The sequence below is a fragment of the Nansenia antarctica genome (assembly GCF_963989245.1).
Source record: "Nansenia antarctica genome assembly, chromosome: 17".
NCBI classification, from domain to species: domain Eukaryota; kingdom Metazoa; phylum Chordata; class Actinopteri; order Argentiniformes; family Microstomatidae; genus Nansenia; species Nansenia antarctica.
In genome coordinates, this window is record NC_137687.1 from 8,964,050 (window position 1) to 8,985,275 (window position 21,226).

The 21,226-nt window shown below is 42.0% G+C and overlaps 1 protein-coding gene and 1 long non-coding RNA gene across 2 annotated transcripts; both read right to left on the minus strand.

Annotated features, from left to right (window-relative positions):
* Nucleotides 1-534: 534 nt before the first annotated feature.
* On the minus strand, nt 535-2,197 carry LOC308172358 (52 kDa repressor of the inhibitor of the protein kinase-like; the record flags this gene model as incomplete). Its single annotated transcript, XM_080547270.1, has 1 exon — nt 535-2,197. The coding sequence occupies exon 1, from the start codon at nt 2,143-2,145 to the stop codon at nt 535-537; it is 1,611 nt and encodes a 536-aa protein (XP_080403396.1). The 5' UTR covers nt 2,146-2,197.
* A 7,501-nt stretch (nt 2,198-9,698) lies between these two features.
* Nucleotides 9,699-12,193, minus strand: LOC308172302. The gene is made up of 4 exons (XR_013937853.1): nt 12,061-12,193; nt 10,043-10,163; nt 9,812-9,919; nt 9,699-9,730 (listed from the first exon to the last, which is right to left on the minus strand). It is a non-coding gene; the product is annotated as an uncharacterized lncRNA (long non-coding RNA).
* Nucleotides 12,194-21,226: the final 9,033 nt, after the last annotated feature.

Sequence of the window (21,226 nt, forward strand, 5' to 3'; positions counted from 1 at the left end):
CAGTTCAATTCCTGCTTGGACCATTATATATATACAAAAAATACGAATTCCTTTTTTTTTGTTGAGATTTATACACTTACACACAGCAACAGAGATACAGAAATAATCAGATTGCTTGACTTTACAATTCAGAGGGGGCATAGTTTAAAACACAGATTCAGTTATTTTACAATACACCTGAAATATCTTACAGATCTACATCCAGTCACATATATTTAATTAAACAAAATACCTAAATCAGATACATTCACTCACAAACATACTGTATGAACATGTTTGCGTTGATTAGAACAAAACACACTACACTGTAACTGAAATCTAATTATATATTTTACCTAAATATTTTTTTTGTCATGGTAAAAAACGTGTTGACTTTTAGTCTCTCACCATAGGTTCCCGAAATGTATCAAACCTTCAATAACAGTGCAGAGGTAACAAATGTTTGAAAACAGAAAGAAGTATGTACAATTTCTCAAGTGAAGTAATTCAGAGGCTAGAATGTTTAGGCCTACTTCTTCAGTCATCAAATGGATTTTATTTGTCAGGGTACATTTTAATATAAGTATCAACGATGAAGTCAAGGTCATGTCTGGCATCGTAATGTATGTTCAGAAATGCAAGACTCTTGGATCTGTGTTTGTCAGGCGTGTTATCGAGGTACATCTTGAAGCGTTTACGAGCAGTATCACAATTGTTTTCCTGAGTCAGAACTGGCAGATTGCCGAGCACCCTCAAGAAGGCAAGCACATTGGGGAAGAACTTCACATCAGACAGCTGTAGAGTTTCATGGACACTGGAGGGTAAATTGACCTCCTTGCCTCTGTGCTTCCACTTCACTCTCCAGCAATGCAGCTCTGCAGGGAGAGTGTCTGCATTTGGAAGGTCTTTCCTGTACATATCCACACTTTCCTCCTCGGATGTGTTGAATTTCAGCTGGCCCATGACAGCAGGAACCAGCGACAGACATCTCAGAGCCTTGAGGTGGCTTTCAGAGAACAGGTCCTTCAATTCTTGAATGACATGGCTCACCACAGGGATCGTTAAATGGTCTTTAAAGTAAATCTCTGGCCGGATCTCTCCTTCAGCACGATGCTTTCTCGTGTACAGCCTTGGAACCTTTACTGGGATCTCCAAGGCAGCAGCTAGGTTGATGGCCTCTTCAAACCAGAACTCATGGTACACATCAATGTTATCAAAGACTTCCTTCAGCGAGTGCAACACAGCTGACAAACTGTTTGCAGCGAAGTAAACATCCATCGTTTGCCCTTGCAAATTCTTGCCAAAAGCCTGTGTGAACGACAAGGTGCTTTTCAGCACAACCAAAGCCATAACAAACTCAAAATCAGCTAGTGCCGCTGAAATCTCTAGGGCTTCATGTGTAACTTGGTCACTCCATCTCAGATCTTCATTGTCGTGAATACTATCCAGGCAGAGCAGTAGAGCTTCGAGAACATCAACAGCTAGCTCAAATGCGTCATGTCGTGCTGTCCAGTTGGTGTTACAGGCCTCTTTAAGCTCATTCGCCTTCTCTTCCTTACCCTGGTAAAAAATAGAGATGGCATGCTCCAACTCTGACTGCAATGAAGGGGAGTCATTGAAAAATGATTCAATCTTCTTAAAAGTAGAAATGACAATCTGAACACCTGTCAGTGCCATACCATTTGCCAATGAGAAATTCAAGGCACGGCTGGATCCTGGGGTACGCAATGCTGTCGGGTACTTCTCTGTCAGCTTGTTGGCAATGGCTTTTATTTTGCTGGCATGCACGCCAGAACTGAAGTGGGCCTGTCCCCTGCAGTATTCCATGTTCAAGCCCCACTTCTCAGTCACCTCAGACAGCAGCCTCTCTGTCACAGTCTCCTCGTCTCCCTCAAATGGAAGGAATCCAATAAACTCTTCCCGCAGGCAGTTGGCCTGGTCCACAAATCGCAAAAACATAGGGAGATGGCACTCTCCTGAGATCTTGACCAAATTGTCCGTGACTAATGAGAAGAAGCGACCCTCTCTGACTTCCACCAAGAGCACCTCGCGGATGCAATTCTCACACACCTCCATCATCTGACTCTGCTGGGCAGGGGAGCAGCACGCTGTATTCATAACGGTTGACTCAAACCTTTTCCCGAGGGCTTCGTCACCAGCATTCATTCTGTATTCCAACAATGCCTGGAAGTTGCTTGGATTGAGAAACTTGCTCTCCTGCCCCTCTGTATGTCCATTCAAAGGAATGCTTTGTTTCCCCAACACAACAAGAACTTCAAACAGCGATTTGAGGTACTCTTTTCGCGTCTTCTCCTCAGTGGCAAGGTGGGCGGAATCCTTGTTTGTCTCTGTTTGGTCGTCTGAGTTTTCTATAGGAAAATAAAGCATGAGAGGGGAGATTTAGTGTATATATTAGATACATGGACTTTTATTTAGAAACTTCTGATTTTGAACATACACAGTGTCAGAGTGACATCTCTCATTCTCTTTTGATTCACTTGCTGAACAGAGGTGAGCCGTGCTCTAGGGAATTGGATTCGTACATTGGGAGAAATGAAATGTTTCGCTGTCTAAATGTAGAATTTAAACCATCATGTACATAAGCGTCATTCTGTTGGCAGCTACATGTATTTCATTTACAATACGTTAGATATTCTTTGATTCTGTCTAAGCTAGCCAAGTGTCCTGTTGCTAGCCAGTCTAAGGTAATGGCTGAGTATCGCCCGTTTTGCACGCGGCTATTTACAATGTGTAATCGTCATGCATGTTTTGTTCAGATAGAGGAGGAAATCTGGGAGCAGTTGACGCAATATTATTTGTTTTAACCTCTGAACAGGTATGTGGATGTGTTGTAATTTGTATTACGGTATATTTTATACGGTGGGTTCTGTGAATTGGTGTTTTGTTTTATTTGAATTTATGAATAGCAGCCTACAATGTATATTGTATATGATATACTTTTTGAGCTCTTTTGATTCACTTGCTGAACAGAGATAGAGGAGGAGATCTGGGAGTCCCTGTTAACGCAATATTATTTGTTTTAACCTCTGAACAGAGAGGAGATGAGACCCTTTCAAGAAAAGAACAGACCCACAGCACAACCTTCTTGTCATCCATACTAATACACAACGCAGAGGTTAGCGGGACTGGACAAGCTATTCCACTCCTATTCCAAGCTATTCCACTCCGTCCCACTTCCAGACGGATCCCTGCGGCCACCCTTTAGCCTCCAGCGGAGGGGGGTTCTACAACAGTTAATTCTTCTTTTCTAATTAAATACCTCCGGTGGCCTGAACTGTACTCCAGTCTGTGTGTCGTTTCCTACCTGGTCAAACGTAGTAGTCAACACAATTAGGGCTGTTACGATTATTCGACGTCGTCGACGTCACCGACTACGTCAATACGTCGGTTAGCGTAATATGCGTCGGTTAGTCGTAAATAAACAAAATGGCGTTTTTTTTTGTTTGTTTTTTTTAAACCTTTATTTTACCAGGCGAGACAATTAAGTGTATGAGTGAAAAATGGATAGCTACTAGCTAATGTTACACAAGCAATGTAGCTCACCACAGTTCGTATGTCTTGTCTTCTGGTGTTAGTAACGTTAGCTATGTAGCTGGCTAGCTACGGTAGCCTATTGTCATTGTGGTGCGAGCACCTACTGTACGTTATCTAGCTCGTAGCTCGCATGCTACGTTAGCATCAATTTAGCTAATCATAACATAGCAGCGAGAGTAACGTTAGCTAGCTATGTGTTGTGGTGATGGACAGACTTCTAAATGGCCATGTTGGCATTCAAGTTGGCTAAACATAGCAGTGAGGTGGAGACAAATACTTTTTTTTTTTTTACAGTACAAAAATTATCGTTAGACTTATCGATAAATTAGTCGTTAGACTAATCGAATAATCGATAAAATAATCGCTAGATTAATCGTTAGAAAAATAGTCGTTTGGGACAGCACTAAACACAATAGCCTAATAAACGCCTCTAGAGATTTTAAGACATTTGTCCTGCATCACTGTCAGTGTGGTTGAAGACGTTTTGAAAGTGATCACAGAACTTTTTGTAAAAAATGTTATTTGTCTAATAAATAACCTGTCAAAAAATACTACTTAGAAGCAATCATAATTGCATGTCACAACGTAAAGAATGATACACGATTCACAGCACTTGCATGAGTGTTTTCCATACATAGTCGAATTTGTCCCAAGTCTCATTATAGCGTTGGTTTTTTTCATTTATTTTAAGGCAATTTTTCAGCACTGCTCGTTGAAAGTGTTCGTGCAGAAAGGATAGGGCTTTGGTCCACCTTTCACTAGCCGCAGTCACAAATTCATAATTTGACATTTTCGGGTCCGTCAAAGCCCTAAAATGTGATTTTGAATTCCACGGTACATTTGGGGACCGTTTAACGGCCAACTATAATACTTTACATTATGTTGGCCCTTGTCTCGTGTGGCCATTATGTACAGATCACGTTCTTCTCGTGTCTCCTTTGGCATTCTGAAGGATTGAACCTGGACGGAGTGAAGAATGAATATGCTTGCTATTTCATTGGAAGTTACATTCCAAGAACCCTCCCCCACATGCCCATAGAATGGTTGCTTGTTGTTATGCTTTCCCGACCGGGTGGGAGTGTGTTACTTTACCTTACAACACTGAAGAAATTGGAGCATTGCCCAAGCAAGGTATTTTGATTGGTTTGTGGTGTCGCAAGTAGGGATGGGACAGAATAATCGATTATTAGAATAATCGTTCCCGAAGATTTTTTTACCATTCAAATAAATGCAAATTAACGGACAGAACTAATGTCCGTTCTGTAGCACTATTTCTTGTTGTTTTTGCATTAATCATGCACAGAAAAACAATATACACAATACAAAAGCATAATATTAATATAGTTCAGTAATTATTAATACTATTGAGTGTGGAACGAGAGTCTGACGTCATTCAACTGCACACGTCATTCAACTTGTTACTTGTTTTTAGCCTAGCCTAGCCTTGTGAGGGCTACGTTCGTAGGGTAGGAATACACGTGTTTTGTTGGTCTCTTTGTAAAAATGGCAGTGTTTTACATCTCCTGGCGCAAGAAGGAGAAAGAGAGTGAGAGTTTCAGTTGAAGCTGAAGAGATTGGAGGCAGACATGGCAATTAAGATTAAAAATTGCAGAACGGTGAAATAGCAATGGGATCTAACGCTGGCGGGCAGTGTTCCTCAGGTTTTGATGTGAGTAAAAACATTTTGTTTAGTTATGCACATCCCTAGTCGCAAGGCGTCACTCATTTCTAAAGGGGTTAAAAAAGCCTAACCACAGTCTAAAAAATGCTAAATCCACCAAAAACCAGCCCAAAACATAGATTGTCAGAAAACCGCTAATTACTATTGGGCAGGTGCCCATCTGTATGTCTGTTGCCAATGATGTTTGTAAAATAAAATAAAAACCTTCCACATCTGGCAACCCTGCTCGCGAGTCCGATTGTGACGTGGAAAGGAATGTAGCCAATCAAGAAGCGAGCTGACTGACGCGTCTTCTTCTTTTCGTTCTTCTGCACTTTATTTGCCCTGTTGCACATGGCTGCCTCCTACAGGTCAGTCAGGGTACTACTACCCTGACCACGCGAGATTTCTGGCTTGGGGGACGAGACTCTAGACCAGCGATACTCAACCCACGGCTCGCGAGCCGCATGCGGCTCCTTTAAGACGAGTTGCGGCTCTTTTAAGTCCCACTTAAAAAATAAATAAAAAAAAACATTGTCAGCAGAATTCATCAACATTTCATTATCACTCACAAGTCACACATCAGTCTATTAAGCCGCGCCCCCCATCCCCCAACCAATCACAAATTATTTCAGGTTTCGCGCTCTGATTGCAGGTGCGCGAGATAATTGCTCCGTCACACTGGGAAGAGCTTACAGCACTATGCAACAATGGCGAAGGAATATAGGAAACGAAAATATGAAGAGGAATATCGAACATTTAAAGAGGACTGGGAACTCGAGTTTTTCTTCGTCTCCACCGGTTCGGGAAAATGCATCTGCCTGCTTTGTGACAACGTCATTTCACAATTTAAAAGGTCCAATTTGCAGCGCCATCACGACACAAAACACCCGAAGTTCAGTACCGACTTTCCGAAAGGCGGAGAGCTGAGGGCGGAAAAGCTGGCGAGACTCAAACAGAATTTTACACTAATACGAGTGAAAGAGCGACAGAGACATCCTACAAAATCACACATGAACTGATGAAAAAGATGAAGCCATATACTGACGGAGAAAGGATTGCATACTGCTGGCTTTTTCAACGTTGTATCCTGAGAAAAAAGATCTGGAACGAGAGGCCAAAAAAATTCAACTGTCGGATTCTACTGTAGCTAGGAGGGCATCAGACATTTCAGAGAACATTGCACATACTCTTAAGGACAAACTGTCATCCGCTGAGTTTGTCAGCCTTGCAATGGACGAAAGCTTGGATATCAATGACACGCCACAATTACTCATCTTTATCCGAGCGATCAACAGTAAGTTTGACATTACAGAAGAACTGCTTGACATGGTTTCACTGGAAAATGGAACAACGGGCATTGAAATAAAAAACGCAGTGCTGGAAACATTAGAAAAGTTTAACATTGGACCAGAAAAAATCGCAGCATTCACAACAGATGGTGCACCGGCGATGCTAGCTAAGAGGAACGGAGCCGTGGCTTTGCTGAAAGAAACGCTGAAAAACGGCGGGGTTGCTGCTGAGGGTATTTTCTCATACCATTGTATTGTGCATCAACAAGCCTTGTTTGCTAAGTTCAAATGTCTGAATGAAGTGATGGCAAATGTAATCGAAGTGGTTAATTATATCAGGGCCCGGGCAAGAAACCACATACATTTTAAACTGCTGTGTGAGGAGTTTGACACTCACTATGGAGATTTGGTGTTACACACCGAGATCAGATGGCTGTCTAAAGGACGTATGCTTGCACATTTCATGGACCTGCTTGAACCCCTGAAATCCTTCATTGTCGGCCAAGGGGAGATTTTCCTTTTTGGATGATAAAGAGTGGGGGCTGTCTGTTGCGTTCCTGTGTGACATTACGCAGCACTTGAACGAACTTAATCTCAATATGCAGGGAAGAAACAAGACCGTGTATGAGCTCTACACGGCTGTCAGAGTATTTTCTGACAAACTGGATGTACTCGAACAAAGTGTCCGTGGTTCTGATTACCGTTTCTTCCCCACCGTGCAGAAAGTGATGGCGACGCATGCAGACGCTCTCCCGTCCTGTCAATCACAATTCTGTGACGTGCTAACTGAGCTCAAGCAAAACTACACATCAAGATTCCACGACTTCAAGGATCATAGCAATATTTTTCTACTTGTGAAAAACCCATTCCTGATTGAGGTCAATGAAATGAAGCAAATAAGCGACCAGCTCGGACTTGTGCAGCTTCAAATGGAGTTCGTGGAGTTAAAGAGCTCAGATGAACTTCAGCGTCAGTTTCGGATTACAGATGTCGTGGACTTTTGGAAACTGGTGGGGCATCTACCAAATATCTCCAGACTGGCAAGACGCATCATCTCAATGTTTCCGTCCACATACCGATGTGAAGCAGCATTCTCTGCGCTCTCAAAAATAAAATGTCGCAACCGAAACAGATTGAGTCTGCAGCACACAACAGAGGCCCTTCGGATCGCCGTTTCCAGCGCAGAGCCCGACTTCAAATTACTTGTGCGGCAGAAGGAGTGTCAGAAATCACATTGAGTGTGAAGTAAGTACAACATTACTCTTCTGACAACCCCTGCTGTCTATAATCTGCTCTTATATTGACTGTGATTATCAGTAAACATGCGGTCTGTTATCTGTTGTTATGGGCAGTGATGATCAGCAATGTGTGTTTTGTGGTTGCAGTGAAAATAATAAATCACAGTTATTGCACTGTACATTATGCTTTTCATTCCTTAGTAACATATTTGTTATATATCCGAACCTATTCTTGTTTATTTTCTCAGTCGTTTTATTATTTTTACCGTTGTTTGTTTTCTCTCCTCCACCAGTCCATTCCATCATCCCTGGACAGCCTGCCTGCCCTGCCTACCCTCCTGCCTGCCTGCCCTACCTACCCTCCTGCCTGCCTAACGACTACTCCTCCTGCCTAAGCCCCTGCCTGCCTAACGACTACTCCTCCTGCCTAAGCCCCTGCCTGCCTAACGACTACTCCTCCTGCCTAAGCCCCTGCCTGCCGACTACTCCCCCTGCCTGACCCCCGCTTGCCCTACGCCTACGACCATTCTCTGCCTAACCCCTTTCATAAATATCCTTTGTTATTACCCTAGTCTCTGTGTCCGTCTGTTCTGAGGTGCTGCCACATTTGACCGCTTGATTCAGGCCTAACAATATTACTATTATCCATATGCATAATGGTTTCAGGGAGGAAAGGAGCGGAAAGGAGCGTTTTTGGATTGTGGCTCTTGCAAAAATATTTTTTCGTCAATGTGGCTCCTGATTAGGACAAGGTTGAGTACCACTGCTCTAGACTGTCGTAGATCAGATCTTTATGTATGTGCTGTGCTGTATTGGGAATATCGGCGCACACCACACACAATACGATCAAAACTGTTCAATCCATGATTTGTTATCTTCATGTGTGGGGTCTCTCTCAGATAAAAAATCTGTTAAGATTGAGAAAATCCTTATATGTGTACCAGGCTTAAGACAGCTTGGTCTCAACGAGATTAAGTTGCCTCTACAGTTACTACACACATGTAGAAAGGCACTTATACTTGTGTAGTAACTCTAATTACTCAAGTAACATTGTATTAACATGCCATTATAGTACATTGGCAATTACTTTTTAACTGTTTAGTAATAAAGTGGCTGTTCCGCATTCCACCACTTGAGTAGTAACATCAACCACTAATTTGACCATGTAAATTAATTAATTTAAGTAATTTACCCATTAGGCTACCTTGTTATAAAATGGTCATACAATGATGTTACTACAGTAATTACAGCATATACACAAGGATATAGGCAACAGTTTAAAATACCTTTTGCTGGAGGGATTTCCTGCTGTCAGATACATGCTTTAAGGTTGTGCAGATTTTCCCTAATTCAATGCTTGGTCAATAGACCTATTCTGATTGTATGTTGACTATTCTCCCACCACTAAGGCCATGCACATCACAGCTTGCTACTGTATTAACACATGTAGCATATCATTAAATTGTGAAACAAGCTACAAATGTACATTTTGTTCAACATAATCATATGCACATTACATGCATCTCAACATAAAAAGAAAACTAGACTTTTTGAACAACAGTAACAGTAACTTGACTATTATTGTATTGTAATATATTATTGTATAGAAGAACCCACACATCACTGCAAAAGAGCTGGAAAAAAGAGAAAAAGACACCGGTCTATTTGTTCATAGGACAACAAAGACCTACATGGCAGAAGAAAGAAGCCTTTCCTACAACCTCAACAAAAAATTAAGCATCTGAAGTATGCAAAAGAAAACCTTCAAGAAGGCCGAAGAATATTTCTGAGCTAGAGGTGTTTGTTCTGCCAGGAAGAATGGCGGAAAATTCAAAAAACAAAAATTGAAAGACTCTTGCAAGCTGTTATAGTTGCCAGAGGAGGAGTATATCCTCCTGAGGTTGAGAGAAAGATTGAGCACATATGATGGCCTCAGCACAACAAGAGAGGGTTAGGCATTTAAACTTACCTTTTCTCTCTTTAGTTTCCTTTGGATCATCTTCAGTCTGTAGAATACAATAAAGGCACAATGTATGTAAAGTTTGTGTATGTTTTCATTGGTTATTAACATACAGAGAAAAACCTACCGATTCTTTAATTCTCTTGTGTTGTCTACTTTGTGAATTATTGAGGTCATTTGATGAATCAAAAATGGTTGGTATGGCATCGTCCTTAAGCCCTGGCCTTGTAAGACTCTGGAAATTAGAAAGCAAATAATTCAAGTTCAATGACACCAATCTGAAACATTCAAACTGCCAGCTGAGCAATATTATCAAGCCAATTGAGTGGCAATCTGTAGATTTATTTGTATTACTTACAGTTGTATTAATCATGTATGGTTCAAAGTGGTCTGCACAAAGTCTGAAGTGTCTGTTCAACTGGTCTGGTGTTTTATCTTCAATATCCTTGCGGTGACAGTTTTCCACCCACTGCTTGCATCTGTGCATGACAGAACATATGATTGCGTTTAATAAAATACTGCAGCCTTGATTAAGAAAATGAACTAATTGTTATTTTTTGGGGACTGTATCCATTTGACAGTTATAATGCCTATAAACATGGGTTCATAGCTAGCCAGTGTTTTTAGTCGCATCTCTATGGAGCTACAGGAACAGCAGCAGAGGCAGAAGAGGAGGATGCAGCATCCCCAGGCTGAGACTAGCCTCCGTTATTCTCCTCTATACAGTCCTATGGACAGATAGGAGATTTTCGAAATACAAATTATCATGCCAGTTACTAATAAAGTCCTTCGTATGCGTTCCAAAAATTAAATAAAACACACCTTTCAATGACTCGAGGGGTATACTACGGAAGTGAGCTCTGGGCAGGGGCGGACTGGGATCAAAAAACAGCCCTGGCATTTGCGACACAACAGCCCTATTTCCAAACGCAACACGCAACACGGATTGTTAACATAAAAAGTCAGAGGACAGATGCCAAACTACCGACATGTTTGCTGTAATTATATGTATTATCAGTAGGCAGTCATCAGTCAATATCTCTTTCAATAGCCTTTTCACACCGAATGTACTTTTTTGTGCTATTTTCGGCCCAATACATGCGAATTTCGGTGCATTCCTACTTCCAACTACACTTGCTCCCTGCATCCAGTTGTTGCACATTAACTGCATCGCTCTCATCAAATTCCCCCATTCTGAAAATGAAAGCAGTGTAACGTTAACTGCTGTTATAAACGGAATGATGACATGAGGTGCGTGTCCACTGGCGATATAGAACTGACTACGATAGTTATGGAGATATACTCCAGTTCTACATCGTGGAGCTCCGCCCCATAGGGGAGCTCTGCTCCTATTGGTTTACCCTGCTACCTAAAGCTCTGCTCCTATTGGTTTACCCTGCTACCTAAAGCTCTGCTCCTATTGGTTTACATACTCCAGTTCTACATCGTGGAGCTCCGCCCCATAGGGGAGCTCTGCTCCTATTGGTTTAGGGCCCTGGGCATCCGCGATGCAGAACTGCGTGGATGGCCCGGCCGATATAAAATGTTTTGGGCCGCGGTCTGCTGAAATAAGTTATTTTCAATGAAAATCACCAAAGACAAAATTACAAATATATATATATATTTTATATAATACATTCTGAGCGGCCCAGAGTCTCGCGGCCCTCCTGGCATTTGCCAGGCTTGCCCGGTGGCCAGTCCGCCACTGGCTCTGGGAGTTAGCGAGCTAACTTTAGCTCCAACTCGGGCTTTTGTCAAAGTTGGCTCGCCAACTCCCTTTACCTGCTTTTAATTATCCCTTTACCTGCTTTTAATTATCCCTTTACCTGCTTTACCTGAGAAATGTGTTAAACATGGTGCTCGTCAAAGGGGACAACCAACCCCCCCCCCCATCGAACTATCAGTCAATGAAAGACTCTTTTTTCACTCACATTTGTATTTGGTTCCATCTAACATGACCAGTCTCAGACTGAGTGTCCATGGCATCATATAGGACTACACAACATAGAGATGATGCTATCCGGCTAGTAGGACGTCTAGTCAGACAGCTGGCCACAGCTAATGGAGATATACAGGTACATATACATATATCTAGATAGATATATACAGGTACATATACATATATAGATATAGATATATATATATATATATATATATACATATACATATACACATACACAGGTACATATACATATATATAGATATATACATATATATAGATATATACAGGTACATATACATATATAGATATATACAGGTACATATAGATATATAGATATACAGGTACATATAGATATACAGGTACATAATATACCCCCAGCTCCGTAGTGTGGTAGTCATGTAGGGTTAGGGTTATGTAGTAATGTAGCCGCTCACCTTGTGGCATCCCTGGGAAACCTAAAGAGAAGTAACCCCAACCTGCTGCTGTTGCAATTTGGAGCAGCGCAGAAGTTCGACATTATAGCGCAATTAGTCAACTATTCTGTTTTCAACAGTAACTCATTGAATAAGATTCAGTTTAACAAACTCAGATGACTAAGCAACGTTAGCCCGCGTGCTACACTGCTGGGTGCGGCCTGGAGGAGTCACCGCGCGGGACGGGGGGAGGAGCGAGGAACAGCACCTTTACCCACAATGCCTTGCTTACAATAGGGCGCATGTTCAACGTCTATTTGAACTGCAAGTTGGTTATGATATAATATAATATTAAATATAAGCATTATTATATTCTGATCATATAGATACATCATCTCTGACATGTCCCCCCCTCTATTGAAACGTATCAGATTTAAATGAATGTGGTCTTATTTATCTGTATCTGGTAAGCCAGTTTTTTAGGCAGGCCATAGCTTTTACTGTAAAGTAGTCATGTCACACCAGATACATTCAAGCAAGGTGGCAATGTATTCCCAAAGCGTTTCCATAGATCGTAATTAAAGAAATGTCCAGTGACTGCCACAATGGGTGACCAGTGTAGTCTACTTCTCAACAGTTCAAGTACTGTATGTATTCCTTTTTAAATTTGCAGTGAACTGAAAATCTTGTTTGAGATTGACTGCATGAGACACTTTGTAATATCAAATTGAGGTGTATTGATTTGGTTTAACACTATTCCAGGCGTTATGGTGAGCTGCACAGCCCAAATGAAATTAAGTTAATCTTAAACACGACCAGATAGGTGGAAGCAAGACAGAGGATGCCTGGGAATGTGTATTAATGTTGGCCCCATGATACAGAAACTACTGCAAAACTAGTCCTATTCCCTATTAGGCCCTTATAGATTATTATTTTTTAAAAGAGGGGAAAAAGACTGAATCAGTATAAATGTGAAAACCTAGTTCAAGCAGCTTCTGTGGGCGGGTGAAACTAACTAATAATGTTATTAATGAAAATAGTTTATAACTAAGGGAAATTTTAATTTGAAAGCCAACCTTTAATATCCAATACAGATATGATATGATTAAAGACATATATTTAAAGTTTAATTTTCAAAATATGTTTCTGGCATTGTTGAGTGTGTGGGGGCGACGTTGTTCAAAGGGCCGGTCCAAGTGTGGGGGTGGGCCGTTGTTTGGGGACCCCTGGTTTATATAGAGCCAAAAGAAGAACAACTGCTTCTATCTCCCATTACTAACACAGGGCACTGTATAATATATTTTATTTCAGTGTAAACAGAGACAGTGTTAACTGAAAGATGCATTAATATTTTCCACTTTTAACAATTAAAAAGAAATACAAAATATATTGATAGAAAAGTTGAACATCAGGAGACAATAAATAAAAGGATAACAAATGAACCGGAAGGACGGAAAGTAGTGATTAGAGATTAGACTATGGATATGATACTGCATCCTTTTGAGAAGTGACCAACATCAGCCATCCCTAATTAAAGCATGTAGTGTACATGGGTTAGCACGTATTACTCCATGTTGCTCGTCCATATAATCAACATTTGTATAAAACATTTTGGAACGGAAGAAAACAGAAACCTCTTTTTTCAGAAACCTTTTTTTTTAACATGTTCCATGCAAATTCTACAAACTTTCCAAGGCCTCGCCTACACCCCACATCCAAACACTCAGATCCTCTCAAGGTCCCGGGGATGCTCTGGCAGATGCTCCAGAAGGGCAGGGTTCCTCCTGTAAATGTAGGCATTAGCACCGCCGTCCAGCTGCACAAGCTCAGCCAGAGAGGACACACAGGGGTCGTGGTCTGTCAGCATTCCAGGCAGGCGTGATGACTTGCGTTGGATTCGGCAGGAGCGGCGCACTGGTGTAAGGAACTTCAGATCCTTGATGGTGCTCTTTCGTCTAGAATCGCTCGCTCTCGCCTCAGCCTCAATTGTTCTCTTAACACTGGGGGGGGAGTAACATTGCATGGTGGTGAGTTGAAAACTTTCAGTGTCCAACACATTGAGTATATTGTTGGAAGAATTATAATATAAGTTGCAAAGTGTCTGATGAATTCAACAGGTATTCACATTTTTTTAGGAAAACACATTTCACCTTTGCAGGTACGGAGTTGTCTTCACACTGTATTTCACCACTGAGGCACTCTCAGCCTCTGGTATTGTCTCCACCAGGTCCTCATCACCATCAACAGCTCGAACATAGCCCCTCTTAACTTTCTGCTCAGTGGATCGCCCTCCTGCCTCACTCTTCATCTCAACAGCCTCTGGTCTATTTAAATCTAAACAAAAACAGATTTAGCATGAAACACCCATCATTGCATTGAGAACGTGGCTAAATATATTCTATTGGTTGTAGCCATCAACTCGATGAAGCACACAACTCAACTTGATGTTGATCTTATATTCATTTTTGGTAATTATCAAGCGCTGTTGTGTTGAGTCATTTGAATCATGCAGAGAACTCTACATGGATCAAAATTGTGTTTTCAATCAAAAATATTTTGCAAGTGCAAAAACAGTGCAAAAACATACCATCTACATATGCTGAGGGCATCTCCATTGCGTCCAAAGCATCACAAAGGTTAACCACAACCTAGGATAAACATAGGTAACGTGTGAATTAGTTGCAATTTCAGTGGTTCCATAAATGTACAGAAAAAATCTAAACAATTTGAAGTGAAGGACGTATCTCTTACATCTTTCATCCTGACCTCTGAATCAACAGAGTTGTCAAGCAGGTCTAGTGTTGTGTTTACTAATAGTGGACTTGAAGGACATACAGCTTCTTGCTCAGGTACCTGGTCACTTTCAGGCCGAGCAGCAGGGTCAGGTTTAAGACCTTTCAGATCAGGGTACTGTGGGACTTCAGGTTGTGGGACTGATTTGGCTCTTGGTGGTGCAACTGCTGATAGGGTACTAGGCCTTTTCAGTGTCTTTCCCTGGGATGCCAGCCACTCAGCCAACTTTGCTCTGTGAATCAAAGATTCCATGGAAACCCTGTACTGGCTTTGGGTGCTGGTTGTAGGTGGCTTCCGGACCTTCTTGTCTGTTGCAATTGGCACCTTGGGTTTGCTGCTTTGTGACTGATCTTTTCCCTTGGAAACCTTTCTGGAACCCGTGTGAGCAATGGCTCCTGGAGCAGTTCTGGCAGGAGCAACCACAGAGCGCAAGCCTGTGGGACGGCTGGCGGTAGGGCACTTTGAGACTGGAGGATGCCCATCACACACAGACTTGGGTCTTTGAGGATGAAATTGAGGTGGCTTATATGAAGCACGACCAGGCAAGTCAGCAATGGATTTGGACCGTACCGTTCCAAGCTTACGGTTCTCAACTTTGGGCGCTGATGTCTTTGTGACTGGTTTATTTTGTACCCCTTCCTCGAGGCTACTAGGCTTCCTGAAGGAACCTATTTTGGACTGGACAACTTTGCCCTTGTAGGTACCAGGGACAGGTTTAGGTGGCATGGAAGCGGGCGGCTTTGGAGCCACTGAAACAAGCTTTGTCTGTTTAACAGCCTGTTTGGTGAGGAAGACCTGGCTGAGAGTTTGCCGTTTCTTGGAATTGCCTGCAGTTGCTGCCCTCACATCTTTCTGCTCAGTCTTGTTTTCCTCCTTTTCATTGCTCTTTGACTGCAAAGGGGCAGATGGAGCAGGGACTGTTCTGGGAACTTCTCTGGTGTTGGAGGATTTACTGTGTCCACTTGTTGGTCTACTGTTCTCTTTGTTACCCTAATAGAATAATAATAATAATAAACATGGACAATTTTGAAATCATGCATGAAGTAGGCACATTTTATGTATATATATTTTAAAAAGCAATTACACTAAGATTAATTACTTAAAGTTACCTTTTTGGGGTTGATAGTTCTTGATATTGCATCCATTGTGTTGTGGGTCCCACAAGCCAGACTCCCTAAACATGTCCAATTTAAGTCATTAGTGACTTAAACATCTACGAGACAAGACACTAATAGATCAGATGGTAGTTAGCAAATGTTATAAACATATCTACTAGATAGATTCAGTCCCCCACGATGACATTAGGGGACTATGAATCTGTCGTTTCGTGTGTACGTCACACGCTTTATCTCCGACATCACTGGGACAATTTGGACCAGATTTGGGTGAATGGGGCATATTGCCATACAGAAAATTACACTGATTTGCTGAATTTAGCCAGTGTTAGGAGTTTTGAGGTGACGCCCATTCATCTCGTGCCTTTGCGGCTAAAGTGATACAGGTTGTTAAAAACTAGAGCTGCAAACAGTCCAAATAAACCTGCCAAATCATTGACAATTAATCAAATAAGCAGTACTCTTTTCATTCACCAATTGCAATTCACACAAGTAACGGGCTACGTAACCCCAGTAATTTTTCTGGAAGCTAAGTTAGCTAGCTTGATAATGAATGTTATTGTTATGACCACGTTTAGTTGAAACAAAACAGAAGGATAGCAGCTGATAGCTGATAGCTGATAGCTGATAGCTGATAGCTGATAGCTGATAGCTGATAGCTGATAGCTGATAGCTGATAGCTGATAGCTGATAGCAGCTGATAGCTGATAGCAGCTGATAGCTGATAGCAGCTGATAGCTGATAGCAGCTGATAGCTGATAGCAGCTGATAGCTGATAGCTGATAGCAGCTGATAGCAGCTGATAGCAGCTGATAGCAGCTGATAGCAGCTGATAGCTGCTGATAGCTGCTGATAGCTGCTGATAGCTGCTGATAGCTGCTGATAGCTGGGAAATATTACAATCAAGTCAACAATGAATGTCAACTAAATCGATGGTGGTTCTTAAGTAGCTAGCAAACGTATATTAACCATTTCAAACAAGACTTACCTTGGAATTAGAATGTAGTTAACTATCTAGACCAGAGTAATGATAAAGCAGCTCCGAGGTAAAAAGCTTTTCTCAAACGACAACTCCGTTCGACTTTGGCGCTGTATGTAACAGAAGGTGGGTACGGATTGGTCGAGCTGGTTTCGAGAAAACTCAATTTAGCCAATCGAATGTGGAAATGGGTTCACGGGAGGCGGGGCCAGAAGTAAAGACGGCCTCTGTACTTTTGAATGTTTGAACGATAATATAATTCCTATTGGCTCCACCCTCCACCCTCCACCCAATAGAATGACATGTCATCAGCATGTGATTGCAATTTGTTCCTGTTCGCGGATGACTCGGCTCTGCTGGTCTCTGACAGGGACATATTGCAGGTGGAAAAAGCGCTAGGCACTGAACTGAGTAGAATCTGCATCTGGCTAGCTGACAATAAACTATCAATACACCTAGGTAAAACTGAAACCATCCTATACGGATCCCCATCTAAACTCAGAAAGGCTGTAAATTTCAAAATAAAAGTGGGTAACATTAATATCACAAGAAAAGAGGATATTACATACCTGGGCTCCATCTTAGAGGCAAATCTTTCCGGAGATAAAATGGCAGCAAAAGTAATCAAAAAAGTGAACCATAGAACTAGATTCTTGTACAGGATATCCTCACTTGTCAGTAAAAACACACTGAGGACCCTATCAGGAGCTCTCATTCAATGTCACTTCGACTATGCCGTAACATCATGGTACTATAGAACCACAAAGGCCCATAAAACAAGACTCCAGACAGCCCAAAATAAACTGGTTAGGCTTCTGCTAGGCCTCAACCCTAGGTCACATCTAACCGCTGCTCATTTTTTGAGCCTTGATTGGCTACGAGTAGTTGACAGAGTGCAGCAGCTTGCACTGGGCCTGGTCTTCAAGATACGCTACACCACAAAGACACCCAAGTACCTGTCAACATACTTCCAAAAAGTGAACAACGTCCACACATACAATACCAGAGGAAGCTCCACGAACCACGTTCAACCGCGTTGCACCACAAACAAGGGGTTAAACTCGTTTGCAAACTATGCAGTAAAAATGTGGAACGCCCTTCCTATAATCTTAAAGGAGTGCAAAACACTGCCCACCTTCAAAACCACTCTCAAAAAACATTTACAGGAGGCTGCAATCCATAACTGGACCCTCTAAATCAAAAATCAGATTAAAAGACCCGAACTACCCACTGTACATACTTTGTGTTTTGTCCCCCGCCCCCACCTGTGGTGTATGTCCCCACCTGTCCTACCCGCTGTACATACCTAATGTTTTGTTATATTGTTCTTCCCATGATGGATGTATGTTTATCTTGTAGATAGTACTAGTTATTTGTCTGTATTATCTTGTAGATAGTACTAGTTTTATTTGTCTGTCTTACATGTAACGATGAATTGAGAATCAAGGACCCCAATTGAAATAAGCCAGTGGCTTTCTTGGGTTTTTATCCTGTTAGTTGACCTTGTATGTAATATGTACTTTCATGTACCTACTCCTGCAAATCTTCTAATAAAGTTTTCAATCAATCAATCAAACCCTCCACCATCCACCCTTGCCTAGTCAGGAGAGCACGAGAGCAGCATTAAAGTTCTTGGTCGAAGAATGAACCGTTAGATGTTAAGATGAGTCTCCCTCCTTTGGGTTGTTGTGCCTGCGTGGTGGAACGATCTTTGCTTTTCTATTTCAATCATCTATACGTGACGTTAGAATTATAAGGTTCTATCTCCATTTTTGTCAAAATTGAGTTTTTTACATAATCTGATCCATTAGGTGTTTATTAATGCCTGTGTGGTGTTATTTTTAAAATGTTGACATTCTTTAGTCAGTAATTAATAAAATACAAAGGTTCCATCGCACAAAACATAATGGAATGTAAAAACTTTGACGCTCAATATCTCTGAACTACCCTAAACGGAGATAGAACCTTATAATTCTAAGCTCACCTATATTCAGTGGAAAGGTAGCACATGAACCTAGAAAGGGGGCCCTCCGCACATGCAGTATTAAGCAATATAATGCACGAGTAGTTTGTATTTATGATCACATCGACTTCCAAACAACATCATAAATATTGCTAATTGGCTAATAAATAAGTTAATGTAGGTTTCCCCATTATGACTGAACTTATGCCCATTAACATTCATGATTGACATTATGAGGCCACGGAATATCTCTGGTGACTAATTAATTGTGACAATTAAGTCTTATTGTTTTGAAGTAAGGCAATGAGTGTGTTTCGTCTCCGATAAAGCGCAACAAATGCCCTAATGATGAGGATGCTGAGGTGAGGTGACGGAGGTGAGGTGTGACTGATGTCGCTGTCACTCAAAGGTTGAAAAACAACATAACTGAAGACAACCCAGTCAGTCTGCTTGGCGGAGATTTCACGCCAGCCAATAACTCATTCGATACTTGAGTAAGCACATCAATGTGACTGCCATGAAAAATAGGCTTTCAAATGCCCTCCCACCAAAACACTACTGGAACACCATATGTGTACCATATGCTCATACTAACTCAGTTGTCTTTCTTATAGCATTAGTCGATACTTTACAGCAGTGGCGGACTCAGGCTGTTTGAAGGGCAGGGGCGAAAAGAAAAAAAGGGCACCTACTGCACAACATGGGACCCCATCAGTGCACATGGTCAAGTGTAGACCATTGGAAGGGCAGCCAATAGGGCACATCCTCTAATTTTGCCACTCAAAAGGGCACTTAAGTGTGACGTTTTTCAACTGTGGGGTCAAGTTTAGACCATTGGAGGGGCACCAATAGGGCACGTCCTCTCATTTTCGCCACTCAAAAGGGCATTTTTGCCACTCAAAAGGGCACTTAAGAGAGGCGGTCGCCCCCCTGCCCCCCCCCTGAGTCCGCCAGTGCTTTACAGTACTTTACTGTACGATAGAATGTAGTGATAGTGTTGATAATGAGTATTACCATAATATGTCCCTCTCACTGATACTATGCATACTATGATGCTTCTGTCACAAATCATACTTGTGAGTACTAAATCAGGTCTTTAAATCACTGGATCATTACTTTAACTGATCCTCAAAAAACAAAAAATAACATGAATTAATTATTTGTTCAAACACAGCCACTTTAAAGATTTGCTGGGCACCACTGGCAGACTCAGGGGGGAGGCAGGGGGGTGACCGCCCCTCCTGGCGCGCCCACGGTTGAAAAACGTCTGTCTTAAGTGCCCTTTTGAGTGGCGAAAATGCCCTTTTGAGTGGTGAAAATGAGAGGATGGGCCCTATTGGTGCCCCTCCAATGGTCTAAACTTGACTATGTGCCCCCACAGTTGAAAAACGTCGCACTAAAGTGCCCTTTTGAGTGGCAAAATTAGAGGATGTGCCCTATTGGCTGCCCTTCCAATGGTCTAAACTTGACCATGTGCACTGATGGGGTCCCATGTTGTGCAGTAGGTGCCCTTTTTTTCTTTCCCCCCCTGCCCTTCAAACAGCCTGAGTCCGCCACTGCTGGGCACCATAATGCACATCGCATAATATAATCACTCCTGCATAATTGAAATGCAGCAATAGGCCTACCTAGCTACTGGCAAAAGCCAGACCTATATTTTTCCACTGGTGCCTTCCTGCTAAAAATGGAAAGTTCAGTGTGTGACTAAGGCTATGGCTTGAAATAAGCATGACCAATATAATGAAAAATGGAGTTTTGAAAACTAAAAAAAATGGGTCCTTGGGGCTGTAATGCAAGGAGGCAGAGGACAGCTTGTTGTCAGCGAAGGACAGGTGCGGAGGAATGAGCACCGCTGTGGTGAGCTCTGACACCCAGCCCAGTCTGCCTGGCTCTGGGAAAGACACTCCATCAGTTCCTGAGCTAATTTCTCACCCCGCACACACACGCACACGCACATACACACAACATAAATCCGAAATCTTGTTGAGTTGATCTTAACGTCACACAACAAGGATGTTTTGGCTCAACCCCATCTCTCTTTGCTTGCTGGGTAGTTCTTTCATTCTCCACGGTATCTTAAACCCATCTAACCCTCCTCTATCATTAAAGCCCTATTGATTGCTGGGCTTATGATATTTTTTCCTATGTGCAGATTTTTACTGTAAGATCAGCAGGTGCTGCACGGAACCAATTATTCAGACCAGAGGGGCCAAGCTATTCCCAAATCACAGCACAGACACGGTTGGGCGGATTCTACCTTCTAAGAAACGTTCTACTTTCTTAAAGATAGTAGCTAGCTAGAGACTCCAGGTTTATAACATTTTTGGCAGATTTGTG